This window comes from Megalopta genalis, chromosome 6, assembly GCF_051020955.1.
Source record: "Megalopta genalis isolate 19385.01 chromosome 6, iyMegGena1_principal, whole genome shotgun sequence".
NCBI lineage: Eukaryota > Metazoa > Arthropoda > Insecta > Hymenoptera > Halictidae > Megalopta > Megalopta genalis.
Genome location: NC_135018.1, coordinates 4,123,868 through 4,139,440, shown reverse-complemented (window position 1 = coordinate 4,139,440; position 15,573 = coordinate 4,123,868). Strand labels below are relative to the sequence as shown.

Sequence of the window (15,573 nt, the reverse complement as noted above, 5' to 3'; positions counted from 1 at the left end):
ACGGTCCAATACATAATAAACTGATTAATACAAAAGAAGAGCCGAGTGAAAGAAACCCAAGAAAAGCATCGAAAATGAGGATTCATGGAAAAGGTTTCCCGTTAATTTAATTTCCCGTCCCTTTCTATGACGTGTTCCATAGAAGCCGACCCCGAGGCGGCCACTTTGCCCGTCCGCGGGTCGAATTTAATTAAGTCGGGCTGCGTTCGTTTCCAACGATTAACTCGAATCATGGTTAATTGCTGATTTATCTTAACGCCTATTCAAGTAGCGTGTAACTTCGTTCGCTTCCGTCGGAGACGCTCGACCGCCGCGATGAAAAATTATGCGTGGGTGGACAAGCAACTTTACGTCGGCGGGTCCCATTGCACTCTGCACGCATGACAAATAATCCGCAGATAATCCGTGTTCGTTGCTTAGTCTACGGATGCTTTATGCGACTCGATAAGCAGAGGAAATTCCATCGACGCACAGTGTAATATTTGCCCGATCTCGCTAGCTAAAACTATTTTTTTTCACTTAACATGTGTAAAATGTACTTACTATCTTACTTGTAATAATTTAACTTAAAAAAAATATTTATAAATAAATAAAAATAATTAATAAAATATTCAAAACATTATTTTTATTATTTAAAATGTACCGATTAACATAGTAGGAATAATTTTAAATATTAAGAAACAAATATTATTATTTGCATTGTGTGAGGGTTATACATGTATTAAAAACATGTAAAAAAAACTGGAAACAATCGAAACCAGCTTAAAGATCATAGAAAACTATATGAAACTATTACGAAGTATTTAAAACCATTAAAAGCTGTTGCAAAGTATTAAAAATTATTGAAAATAGTAAAAGAAACTAAAACCGATTGAGAACTATTCAAAAATTTTATACAAGCTATACAAATAATATAACATATCATTTAGTATGCCTTATTTTGTTCCATACATCGATATAAAAGCTGTATTGACACATCTTGGCAACCAATTCTTTTCGCATTCTTCACAGAAACCTTTACAGTTTCCAATGCCACGAAAATGAACACCGGGACTCGCTTGGAAGCCTAATATCTACAAAGTACTAATTTCTAAAGCTACTCTTCTAAGAATTAACAGTCCACCATTTTGTTTGAAGTTAATAGAAAACTTTTTCTTGTTTAAAGCAATGAATCCATAATAAAATAAATCCTATTTCACAACATACGACACAACAAAGCACGTCAAATGTCAAAAGACTTTGAGTCGAACCGAATCTAATTTACTTATTAGAAAAGATTGACGACCTTGATGATGCAAACTATAATACGTATAACTATATATGTACGTATAAGTGTCTAACATATAATAAACATCTATTGGAGCTTGTTATCTATATTATCCATTATCCACAGAACAACAGGAGACTAATTGAGAGGGAAACATTTTGATTAATACCAAGCATATTAATTATCGATAAATGTATTGCGTCTCATTAATTCTCCCACCCGTCAAAGCTACTTCATTGTTAATGAGACTTATTAAAATAAAATTGAACTTCAATATCAAGATTAAATATTAATCACTTGCCCAACGATTTTTTCACAGCTGTACACATTAAATCTTTGTTGTTAATAATGTCCAGCATGAAAGAAGAATGTTATGTCATGAAATGAAGTTTTGTAAAATTCACAGCAACGATGAGTTATTAGACTTTTTAAGAAAGTTGTTGTTTATAGGATGGACCTATGAAGAGTTTGCTATAAGTCTCTATGAATAATAATCCAAGCTTTAACAATAAACGACTGAAATAAGAAGTGAACTTATAATTTTATCGAGCTTTATATCATTGTAACTATCAGAGTAATAAAATTACACGGAATTACGTAAACGAACTAGAACGACATCAAACCCCAATTACGTCTTCTCCTAAAATTAGTCACGTTCTTTGCTTATTTAAATATGCTTGTTGGTTACAATGGCCCTTCACGAGAAAGAGGAAATGCAAGAAAGAATATTTACGTCAGCCTATTATACGATAGTTTTACGAGTCGACAGAGTCTTGACCTCTGGGGTCCGATAAACAGACGAAATGAGACCTTTACGATTCTGACGTCATAATGTCGAAACCTGAGAAATTTTATGACCAGGACCAACCGGCGCACAGTGGGACAAATGGGCAATTTAGGTGGAAAAAAGTTGTCTCACGGCGTAGATATATATTCTATTTATTCTTCTTTTCCAGAATGTGTACTGAGACTAATGATTAGTAACCATGTAAGCATAGAAATCGTTGCACAAAAACTTGGAATCATGACATGATGAAAATATACATTCGTGTTATAAATAACGTTATGTGTATAGCAACTAGTAATTGTTTTTGAACTTTTATTGATTATGAACTTTTATTGATACTGTGCATGAGTAGTGATTCCGAAACATCTATAAAAATTTGTTTATCGATGCATTTTAGAAGTTCTGGAGGCTTATATAAATTTAATTTATTGTGCCGTTTAATTCACTTTAGAAGTGAAGAACTAAATAATAACAAGAGATACCGGCTTCGAATTTATACGATATAAAGTTTAAAATAGAACAGATTTGTCAAAAATTGAACTGCTAATATGTATCTGGTATAACCTGCTGGTTGCATCATTTTAAAGTTTTTCTGAGACCTTCAAGCCATGCAGCCACAATGTAAGGAACGAGCGTTCAAAACGGGTCAAATTTATCAATATATATCTGTTGTTTTCTTACCGTCTTTTGTTTATGCAGTTCTCGAGTGCAGAAGAAATTAGTTTAAGTCAGTTTTCAGACACTAAAATCACCAATTTGCTTTTTACCAATAGGAATATTGAAGACTAAAGAGGAAACTGTGAGGTGTGGGTTGAACACACTACAAAACATTCTCGTAAAGCCCAAACGTTAATTTATTGTCAGTGTTATAAACAGTCGTAGAAGCAGTCCACAAAAAAATAAACAAATTTTACCGTCAGGAAATCTTAAAGATAATAAACCAAACAGAGCTTCCGTCCAACTCCATAAGCATCGAACAGACTTCAGAATCTCGAGATTTCAGATTTCTTGATTATACATATATTAATTTTACTTATGTTTTATTGTATTTTATTTTTTGTAAATGTAATGTATAAATAACATATATACATACATATAAACTAAAAAGTCTTTTTTAATTTCTGTAATTAGAAACTTTTGTTTGCAATGAAAATCAACAGAAAATAAAATTTGAAGTTTCCCGTTTATATCGACCACATATAAAAATAGCGTTACTGATGAGTAGGAATTCTTTTCATTTAGTTTTATAATTCGTCCTACTGTGCGGTGATCTCTATGCATTGCGGAAAATAGCAAACGGGTGAGGAAATGGAACAAATACCGAGGAAACCTTCAACAAGGCACGATCGATCACGATAGCATTATTCTTAAAGCGTTCGTTTCCGCTGGTACCTTGGTTTCTATGAAGGCCTCTCGCAAAGGGGGCATTTACTAATCACATAAATATTTGCCTGGTGGCTGAACGATCTATAACAAAATGTCAACCAGTTGCTTATTCGAAACTAACGCTGACTTCAATTCGATTCTACGTTGTGTGAGACAGGTTCAATCAATTCTATCCCAAAATTATTAATCATAGATCTTGGTGTAAAATAATCATCAAAATCAAGACTGGGTTCCTTAAAGTTAACATGTATTTACGAAACAAATTGTTGTAACACAATTGCTTTATCAAACTCTGTCAAGTACATACAATTTCTGTATGTATAATAGATCTCGTCTTTTCGGCTCTTATATTATTAGAAAAGATATTCTAATTTTATTATTTATGTAATTGTGCAACAAGGTTCTTTGGATGTTTTTCACTCTCATAGTTATGTCATAATTGCATAAACTGCACGGTCCATTCATTACTAACAATAATACTCTTCAGCTATCAGATATTTCTGTGTTTAAACTTGTTATATGATTACTATGGAGGATGTGTAAACGTCGCTGTGACGAGATTAACCACATAGTGTTGGGAAATGACAAAATAACGAATTATTTTGTTTCTGTACACGAAGTAAAAGCTTTGGTAAATCGTGACACTGCACAGATTGCGAAAAGTGATGATTGCATATTACGTAAATCACGTGTTGTATACGTTCTCCTGTCAAAGAACATTTTCTTCTGTCATCTACACACTACTTCGGAATGAATTATTTTTGTACATTAAGTAATATTTCAATTATCTTTAAACGAACGATGTGTTCGGTCAACAGGTTGTGTTAATTAAACATGTGGCCTAAACCAGTGTACCAAGTGCTAAAAGCGACTGGCATGTGTTGCCTTATAAAAGCTACAAGATTGAATTTACTTAGATATTTTACAATATTTATGTTACTACGTGTCGGAATGAAGAAATTTATTTAATGATTTTCGATGAAAGTATCTTCATAAATTCAATAATCGTAGAATAAAAATTGCCAAACGAAAATTGCCATGTGACCGGCGATGGTATGGTTAGTGTAAAAAATTAATTTCACTTAACGAAACAGCACAAAATCACGATTTTCGACATCTTCTAATTTCAAAATCACCTATTTGTACAACAGGCGTGCAAGACCTGTATCACACTTTGAAATAAATAAATATTATTCTAAAATGTACACAACCAGACCTGTTTCTCGTTTGAATACCCAAGAACCAGTTCCGCGTATTGAGTACACCTACATTTTCTCTTGAAAGCGAAGTATCACAGTCAGATTACCAGCGATGACCATTTCTTCCGATTCGGAGATAATAGTGACAATTTTGCGCGGCTGTTCGAACTCCATAATCTGCTTGAAGAAGGGGTCGGGTATTGAGCCGTCTAAAGTGAAATTTTAGAAGCACTTCGGCCACGATAACGTGTTCTCTTTAAAAGCTTGAGAAATGGTCGCTGGGCGTGTAAACGGATCGACGTGAGTTTGTTTACACCGGGAATCGTAGGAACCAGGAACGCCGATATCCACTTTGCATGCGGTTTGATAACCGCGATCGTATGAATTCGCGACAACGCTGTCAGCCAAGCTTAACCCTAATACCGGCCACGACGTTATCGTGCACGAACTACCCGCGGAAGCCTCTCATCGGCGGACAATAAATTCTTTGTTGACCAGTGGCGGCGTTCGGCCAGTTTTAATTATAACTGCGCGTCATCGTGTTATTCACGTTCCGTCGAATCAGACGTGTCGATCTGTACGGTACGGACAATTAACATACGTATACGAGTAATTACAGGATTGTGATTCTGTACGTGCAGACTTTCGTACATTTCTCAGGGTGTCGACAGGGTAAAAGGACAGAAATTTCGAGTATCTTCTCGATCTCTAGATCTAGTATAATATAGTAAAGTTGTATACTATATTGATGTTTGCGCAGCACATTCTACGCAGAATTTCCCACAGTCCCACACACGCTTCATTTTTATTTTTTAATTATTTATGAATAGACTGCGAAAACTAAAGAAAAAAAAATACGTTTTCGACATTAGAAATTACCATAAATAATTAACACTGAAATAACTGTACTGTAAGTGCATCTCCTAACAGCTTCCGAGTATATCTCAAATCTCGATAATAATTAAAAGAATGATCTAGATGTTTAGAATTTCGCTTTGACTTTTGTCATGGTGCTTCATTAGAGTTTTGCTGTTCCAACTAATCCGTTCGAGACGGGACTAGCCCGTTAAGAGGGTTGCATACTAATAGTGACTATACATATTTTATAGTCACGTGCTGTATTCAGCGATCCTTCGATCCTATAGGTGACGTAAAAACACTTGTCACACATATTTTAATAATTTCACTTCAAAAACTTATAATTTTTTGTGTGACATTCGCGATAAAATACAATTCCGTCGTAACTACAAAAGGTTAACAGGTTCTTTTTTTCTCGACTGAAACCTAAATAATAGCTACATTTAATTAATGTTATAACTTATTATAATTATATTATAATAAATTTTACATTAAATTGAACTTCATTCTATTTTATCTAAATGGAAAAGAAATCTTTTAAAGTGATATAATTAGTTATTTATTCCGTTGGTTTAAAAATATGTTTTTAGTGATTTTATAAATTAAGTATTCGTATTTTTTTTTTGTTAGACTTTTTCAATAATCACATTTGCGATTTTGATCCAATATTTTCTGTTAAGTATAATAGAGTCTGATGGTTGAATTTATATCTAAAAAGTTAACGATAGACTCTTAAAACGACTAAATGTCATTGTAATTATGAGTACGCATTATATGCTGTATCAAAGCAAGGTCCGTGCTCCCGAGTGTTTACACTCGTATGATAAAACTATGCAAGAGATTCACATACATACTTGGTGACTGATAAGGCGATAACACAAATGTTCGAAGTGCAATAAATAATTGCATATTGATTAACGCTTATTTAAATGCTACATCGTTCGACAAGTTTTATATACATGTACATTTATATTTTTAATAATGTTCGAAATATTTTTTGACACGACAGAAAATTCAAATATTTCCAAAACGACGGTAATGAAGAATTACTTTTTATTTAATCATAAAGTTTCTATCAATTTAATAGCAACGTTTAATAAAACAAATATCATTCATTTTCTGCTGTAAACATTTTGGTTATACCAAATATAGCTTCGAAGACATAAGGAAATAGCAAAACATCAATTAAATGATGTATAAAGACCTATATTATGACATGTTTCAAGTGAAATTTGTCTCGAAGATAAGTTTCGAGATAAGATATGTTTGCTTTTTGAATTCTTTAAGCTGATAAGATTTTCTTTTGTTTCAGCTCACAAACTATACAGCAACAAATTGAAAGAAAACGAACATTTAGAATGTGTAATCTAGTTGCAATGTACATATATATGCAAGGAGTTGAATTACTGCAGAGCTTAGGTTTTTAAATCTGTTGCTGCAATGCTTTCAACACCCAAAAAAGCAAACATTTTTAAAGCGTGTGCATAACGAAAGTTTATGAAAGCGACAGAACTTTATGCATCGATCCAATATCTATTTTCAAAGGGTATTTTGTCTCTGAAGAATCGAATTTTGTCAAAAATAAAAACTGCTTGTTTAAAAGATTTGGAATGTTTGAAGAAAATACGAATTTTCGTGTTACCGATGTTTCTTTGTAATTGGCATCGCTGCTTTGATTTGTAGTTTCCTCACTAATAATTAAATCTGAATTATATAAACTTTGATTTATATTATAAAACTTCATTCTATATAGCCCACTGTACATAAAGAAGGTACAGGGACAATAAAATGGTCTCACCTATTTTGACATCTCGATTTTCTCGTTATTATTACTCGCAACGAAAAATGTTTTAGATCAAGATGTTTCGTCGCATATTGCAAAATATCACCCGATACACTGAACAATGTAGGGTAATCATTACTTTATCGATAATAAATAATATTATTTTGAATAATAAATAAAAGCAAACGTCTTAGTATTACAGTGATGGTCATTTAGAATTACTTAAATTGAACTATCAACTTTTCTATGCATCAATTGATCTATTAAAAATGCATGGATCCATTAAAAGATACGAAATAACTAAAAACATCAGAATTTGCTTCACTCGAGTAGATCCAAGATCCACGGCTGAAAATTTTCTGTGTTACGTGGAAGGATACGGAAACTATTATCTGTTTGCGCAATAGCTTTTAAGTAGTACTTACTCAATGCGCGATATGACCTCGAGTTCTTTGTGTCGTTTGTTCCGGATGAACAAAATGAACTTATGACAATACCAAACGAAAAGGAGCTCGGTCAAAATGTCTACTCACGTACCTGACAAACGTGACTAATGTTTTTAAGTTCTCATGGCACTAAAGCACTTCACTTCGGTATTAAAAATGTTTAGTTTGCATTACGTAACTGTCTTTGAACACACGCTGACTAACTTTAGAAAGTGAAAATACCATTTTTTCCAAATACCAAATCAAGAAGAATAAAAAAGAAATGTATGATGTTAATAACTAGATTAGTTTACTATTTGTGTAATTTTATGGGGGAATGTAGCCTCGTACCATTGGCTGTTAGAATAGCAGTTATTTCATATTTTTGAAACATCCACTTTAGAACAATGCTTATGTTTCAGTTTGAAACACAATTCATGTGCACATATATACAGGGTGGGCTAGAATTCATAATACAACCGAGCAGAGAGTGATTCTATATTTAAAAAAAATAAGAAACAAATTTGGTATAACATTTTTTTATTCCGGACTACGTTTTCGAAAAAATCAATTTTTAAATTTATTCATTTTTTTAAAGGATTGAGTTGCCGTCACTTCTAACGCAGTTTCTCCGCCCGTAGCAGCGTTTAAAAACATTAATTGTTGCAAACTATGTAAGTACTATCCGCTGCTCTGAAGAAGTCCAGCGAGAAAAGTGTAGAATCGATTCCCATCGACCCACCCCTATTAACTCTCTCGCAGAAGCAGGGTAAACACGTTTCCCTTATTGGCAGAAATTATCCCTTCCTATTAGCCCCAAATTAGCCGCCATACTGAATTTCCATGAAACGAGGGGTTCGAGTTCGGTCGAATAAAAACAAACAATGCCTCCTGACTCCCGTCACGTCTCGCTCCCCCGTGGTCGCCATTTTCGACTAAGAGCACATCAGACGCGTGTGACTGTGCTTTCTATGATTGTGTGTGTGTGTATTATTTACGTGACCGCTGGCGAGCGAGACGCGCGACGGGAGTTATGAGGCGTAGAACAATCGAGACAAAGTAATACAGACACAACAATTAAAAGATGCAAGAGCATTGACTTATCCCTAAAACATTAACTTCAGATTCTTCTGATGAACACATAATTATTTGTAATTATTAATTACTAATTATCATCTTGATTAACTTCTCATTGGATTATGTAGCAAATCTGCTGTACTATGTCGTATCATATGATATCTTATGCCTACGATAACGTATAACGGTTAAGAACCTGAAGGTAATATCGAAAAACGAGAATTATAGACTTGCAGAAATTATAAAATAATTGCCAGTAGATAATGTGTTAATCGGGTAAAGATGCTTAATATAAAGCCCATCTTTTTAAAAATCATAATATTCGATTACAAATTGGTTATACTTGTATAACAAAGTTGTGCTAATTCAAATACAATGCAATTGAAATAAAATGTAATTAAAGTACAATGTAATTGAAACACAATGTAATTAAAATACAATTCTTCAAATTACACATCAGAATTTTGAAGAAGTGAGATAAATATTTCCTGTACTCATTTTTTGTCTCTCCTGCGTATCTTCTTCTCTTATTACCTATCAATTTATTACTTATTAATTTGAAATTGGTGTAATTTAATTACTTAGTATTTTATAATTGTATTCCAATTGAAATTACGCATTACGTTGTAATTTAATTAAATGGAGATCTGAATCATGAATTACAATGTGATTGAATTACTTTGTAATTGGATATGTTGCTACAAATAATACAAAATTGTCGAATTAAATTATAAACGGAAAATAAGAGACTAATCCAAGTCGCTAACAGCGCATTATCTCAAAATGCATGTTTTTATTATACTTTTGTAAAGTCTTTAGACAATTGTGAAAATAACTATAAAATCAGAGCTGAAAAAAATAGAAGACAAGAATAAAATTAAAATTATAAGCTGGCTGATTAAAAAATGTTGAAAAATACCTAAAAAATTTCAAGATAAGTTCATTGTATTTTTTCATTATTAATAGAACTGTTCTATAATTAATATTCTAATCTCATAAAACAGAAAATCTACTTTCACGATAAAGTATCAAACTTATCTATTGAATGTCCATTTTTTATAAAATTATAGGAATTCACAAGTACGTATCTTCTTAGTGCAAATATGTATACATACATATGCGTCATCTCAATCAATATCGCTACACGTATCTGAAACCTCAAAATCGGTCAAATATCCAAACGTTAATCGCTTTCAATTCACAGTACTTTTCCATTAACCGGTTTCACGCTCCAATTACTAGTTAAAACGTTGACACCACCGTTTAACGCCTACTTTGTATTTCAGTAACCAGTGCTTATATATATTTTTTTAGGCTAAACGTGATTCAAAAAACTATTTTTCTTCCTCGACTTCTAAGGTGCCCAATTTTAAGTAAGAGTAAAATTCCCAATTTTAAGTAAGAGTACAATTTTCCATTTTAAAACTTTTGTTCACTAAATATAACAAAGAATCTTCGCACTTCTGCAATTTTCGAGTAAACTTCATTCTGAAAAATAAAGTTTCTATTTTCACATCCCTATGCTTAATTTTTTGGTTGTACAAGGTGATTACTGAAAAACTGCAAAGTACGAAGAAGTCATAACTTATTCATTTTCAATCTCTTTTATTTTCTTTTTCTATCCCTTGGAGATTAAAATGGGAACGTGTGATGTCTAGTAGAGAGCAAAATTCATTAATTTTTTTATTCCAAATAGCCAAAGTCCGACGTTCAGAATATGAAACCTTGCATGAGGAAGCCTTGCATTGAAATTTTTTGTTGAAAGAGCCCGTATTTATGAACAAGAAAATGGTTGTCATTTGAGGGATATTGTCTTTTACACATAATACTGAAAACTATCCATTGATTATATTTCCAAAGAAAATAATGAAAAATTAAAGAAACGTGTGTTTGTGGAAGTTATTTTTGTTCTATATCATTCAGTCATTTAGTGGCGAACCTCTAACCCTGACCAACATCTATTTTTGTCATCAAACGTAATGAGAAATTGAGTTCGCTTTCTTTCCTTCTGAAGATTTACAAATTTAATCAAATCTACAGAGTTTAAACGGTACATATTTCTCCATATTCGTATTCAATATAATCTTATAAAGGAAAGTTATTATACTTCAAAGCACTGTATTCAATCGATAAATTGCGGTTAGACATGTTCTCATCGCGTCATGAGAATCAATTGTTCCCGCACTCAATTTCGTTCACAAGCCTAACCCAGTACGAAACACGGTCGAACTAGATTGGAGTTTGATCGTGAGCTTATTCGCAAGGATATTCATCACTCGGGACCATCTAAAAGACGATCGGCAAATTATCCAATCGAGTTCAATGAATCGGTATCATCGAGGGGAGAAAGTCTACTACTCGATGGCGAGGAACAGCAGTGGAATCGGACGCAAGACGATCGCGGACCACCAAACTGCACCCCGTGCATAGTTTTGCAACAGGTGAGCAATATTTTAACGAGGCTGTGGGACACTGTGGCTCGAACGTAATTGCGTCCGAGCGCACGAATGAAGCATATTATCGAGATTATCTAGTTGAGCGGAGGGAATATCGCACACCAATAAAACTGATATATCGATGATAATTGAGAGTGAAATGGTCACTGCTAATTTTATGCGAATTCAAGATAACTTCATTTCCTGTCACAATGATTGTGATACAGAGTTGAGCACTATTCAAATTGTTTCGATTGTTTCTTTTTAGACGAATATTTTATTCGAATAACAATTATGTATTCATTATAAGTTGTGCGATTTTTTTGTGCGAATAAATTATTCAAACAGAGATTGTAAAATTATTCGAATAATAATACGAATAATTGTTGACCGTTATCTAGATCAATTTTTATTCCATCGGATATTTATTTGATAGTGTCGAATTAAGTTGTATTCGTTAATCCTTATCTCTTATCCGCAATCCGAATACAATTTTGACCAACTCTGCTGTGAAATGCATGTACCAAGCGGTTGGTTTCGAATTAATTTGAAATTTTTAGAAGTTTAATTGAGATGTTGACAAATCTTCGAAATTTACTTATAGAGCAGTAGTATAACATTTTGGTAAAATAATTAACTCTCTATAATTTTTCCTTACTTTGCTAATTGTATCGACTATGCAACGTATGCGAAACAGTAATAATAATTTTTTCAAATGTTAGAATGACGCTGCTATTTATGTAAATATTGAAATCACAATTTTTCGCAAATTGTGGACGTAAATATTCACCTTTCGAAAAATGTCCGTATATCAATGTAAGGCAACAATGCAACAATTTTTTGTTTAAAATATATTGCACAACACTAAATATAATTATAAGAAATTATTTTATGCGTTTTTAATCTACAATTCGTCTTTTCGTCTGTTTTCGTTTTTTTTGCACATAATCCAGATGAAGATTGCAAACTCGTCAACGTACCTTCTGTCTAACGGTACCATCTGAAGATGCACAGGTGAAGCACACATATTGATTTTATAATCGTTTACAACGGTCGGCTATACTTTCAGTCACAAATAAATTAAAAATTGTCCGCATTCTATGATTGATAAACACTATATTAATAAATAATTAACATTATTAAACAGTAACGTATTTGTCGTATTTCGAAAATTCTGGTTGTATCACTGAGTGTTATATTATCTAATTTAACTTAATTTTCCTCTAAACGGCGAGATATTTTTGCGAAATTGAACTTTTCTTTCAAACCACATATAACTTAAACGATAAGTATAAATAACAGATCCATAATTCTGCTTTATCCATCAATTTAGGACAAAGCTTATCTGTGTGTGACGAACTACTGCAATCCGTTTAATTACTAATGAAACAAGTTTCACAATGCGGAGATTTACTGAACTTTGTCTCGTCGCGAAACAGATACAGTTCTGACTGTGAAATATCGTCGTCGTACGTCTGGAAAAAATATTCATAAACATTGTTGGTATAGTTGTTTCTCCTACTATAGGTATCTAGTTACTTCCAGCATAATACGTCACTGTCGGTAGGCGGAACTTGACAAGGGAGGGAACGATCGCAGAGTCGAGTTCGGTGCTTCCTGCTATCACAGTACCAATTCGTAAATACAGTGCGGTGCATAACTTTGGCAGATTTGGCTTTTGGATACGTATACATAAAAAGCATTCATACATGAAACCTGCCATGTATAAATAATGTTAATCAAGAAAGCAGTTTCTTATTGCTACAACATTACTATGTCAACAAGTTTATAATATCAGTCCATCGAATATTCAAAAACGATATAAAATTTAAATGATGCTGTGACACATCGCAGCGTGCAGAAATGAAATGCCATTCCTTCTCCAAACTTCTATTATTTCTTCCTTGTCCCATGAAAAATTAATGATTTTTAGTCAACAATTTCCAAGAAGGGACTAAGATATTATAAACAATGAACTCATAAATTATCCTATACAAAATCGAACGATTCGACGTTTCCAGTTAAACTTTCACCTTGGTTCGAAACAGCAAAGTCTCAAAGGAACAATGAGAAAAGTTTATGACGCCGCAACAAAACGAAATAATCGAGGGGTAACAATGCGACGTTATAAATATTCGTTGCAGTCGCTCGTGAACAATCATCGCTCTTTCATTCCTTTCTTCTAATAAATAATTTTTCTTCGAGAGATTAACGCTTCTCGTTGCTGGATTTGTATCGTTCGATTCAAGCCTGTATCGAAAACGGGCAGATCATCGTGGTACAATCGGCAAAGAAATGATTCTTTACATAAAACTGAGCCGAACATATATAATAAAATGTTGTCATACGAGGCTTCATTTCCGAGGGAATCGAGTTTGAAACTTCGTTAGGTGCGCGTGCACTGGGATATGAATGAGGTTTGACAGGCCGGGCAAACGAACCAAATTGTATCTAAGTGCATGCGTACATAACGAAGTTTCAAACTCGATTCTCTCGAAAATGAAGCCTCGTATGACAAAGTTAAAACGACTCCTTTGTTTGACCCTTACCCACAAGTTTGATCGTGACAGATTAAATCGATTTTCCTTCTGCCAAAAATTTCCACAAAATTATTTATTGTTGTTTATACGTTAAGATTTAGTATTTGATTAGTATTCTCTGGGCATGGGAAACCGATTTAATTTATTTACGATTAAACTTGTGGGTTCGGCGAGCCTTCCTCTTAGAAATTCTCGGATTAATGAAAATCTGTTTAAAGCATTTTCTAACACTAAATATTTCTTTCTTAGTAGTTGGAATTTCGGAAATCAATAAATCGAAGGTACAAGATAAATTATTCCTCCTATATAAATTTCAACTTTGAAATTATTCTGCGCGCGTTGAAAATAATGGAAACTATAGTGTAACGTTAAAATTGAACAACTTCTCAACGAAAATTTCAGCCAACTCTGTGTTTCCATAAAAATGTTATTACATCTCGATAAAGAAAACCTGAATTCCACTTTCAACTTTTTCTCCCACTAGTAAATTGCTACAAAATTCTCCGCTGAAATTATCATAAAAAATGGAGATATCAACCATTGACTTTCGAAAAAAGAAAAAAATATATATAAACTTTCTCGCTACTTCATGAAGATTGATCCGTATCTGCAACGTCACGGCCTATATAGTTTAAGATTATCGTGCCGTTGATCCTATACTCCATTTTTCAAGCAGCTTGGCATTGATTAATCAATTCGTGCGTTCGTTGCGAGCCGTTGTTGAAATTTAAACGTTCGTCGATTCCGCGAGGAGTTATATCAAATATTTATTCAGCGTGACGAACACCGAAATAAACACGTATAGGAAATCGATGGAATCGCGCATCCCGTAAATCGAAGGACATGGTGACGCAATACGAACGTCAGTCCCGTTGTTTTCGAGCGGTTTTTCGAAAGCGCAAGATGATTGTTCGCCGCGAACGGTTTTTAATTAGTTACCGGCGCACGGTGAAAGCTGCTGATTGCGTTGTTGCATGCATCGAGTGTCTCTCTTCGATCACATAACGTCGAACAGTGTAGTTTTGTTTCGATTACGAGATAGGGAGAACGAAAAATATGCATCACGAATTAGGGGAAAGTTGTCGAATGCGTTATTAGTGACCTAAATCGCACCTCGTGAATTAATTTGTTATTATATACCGTGCGCAAAATTTAGTAACATACTATATTGGTAGCATAACCGAGCGGGGGGTAATGTAGAAAATAAGAAAAAAATTTTGGTACAACATTTTTTATCCAAGGCTCCGTTTTCCAGAAAATTGACTTGAAAGTTTGTACATCTTTGTAAAGGATTTAATTATCGTCTATTCTTCTACCGCAGTTGCCTCTGCCCGAGATAGTGTTTACAAACATTGACAATGATGGAAACATTCCGTTTACTTCATAGTTCGTTAATTGCGATTAAAACCTGCCATAATAAAGTGTACGACTTCAATGTATGCTGTAAAAGAGTCGAAATACTTTTGATCGCCTTATAGAATTATCTTTCAGGGAACTGGAGACGTAAAAATATTTAATATCTGTATCAGCTAAATGATGTTTAAACGGCAGAAACAAGGAATAATCCGATTGTGTAAGGTCTGATGAATATACGGCATGCGCAGAACTTTCTATCTCACCAAACAGATGACATACAAATCGTTTATACAGATTAGGTAACGGTTTTCTATAACTAAAATACAAGAAAATAATAATATCACAGATTTTGTCGTGCTGCGATAGTGCTGTATAAATAAACTGCGGATTTTATGTACTTATGATAAAAATGAATTCCTGCGATTTAAGACAGCATTATTTTCAGATTAATTGAGATTAT

At 33.3% G+C, this 15,573-nt stretch overlaps 1 protein-coding gene across 15 annotated transcripts in view; it reads right to left on the bottom strand.

Annotated features, from left to right (window-relative positions):
* Positions 1-15,573, bottom strand: part of LOC117223787 (phosphatidylcholine:ceramide cholinephosphotransferase 2) — a 51,499-nt gene that overhangs the window by 14,722 nt on the left and 21,204 nt on the right. Inside the window, exon 1 of one of the 15 annotated variants that reach the window (XM_033476294.2) lies at positions 12,198-12,259. The exons of 13 other annotated variants lie outside the window; for them this stretch is intronic. In XM_033476294.2, coding sequence (XP_033332185.1) covers positions 12,198-12,244 — 47 coding nt within the window. In that variant the 5' untranslated portion in view covers positions 12,245-12,259. Of the gene's footprint in view, positions 1-4,709; positions 5,269-12,197; positions 12,260-15,573 lie in introns of those variants that run through there. One more of the 15 variants, XM_033476289.2, reaches the window with a different exon arrangement.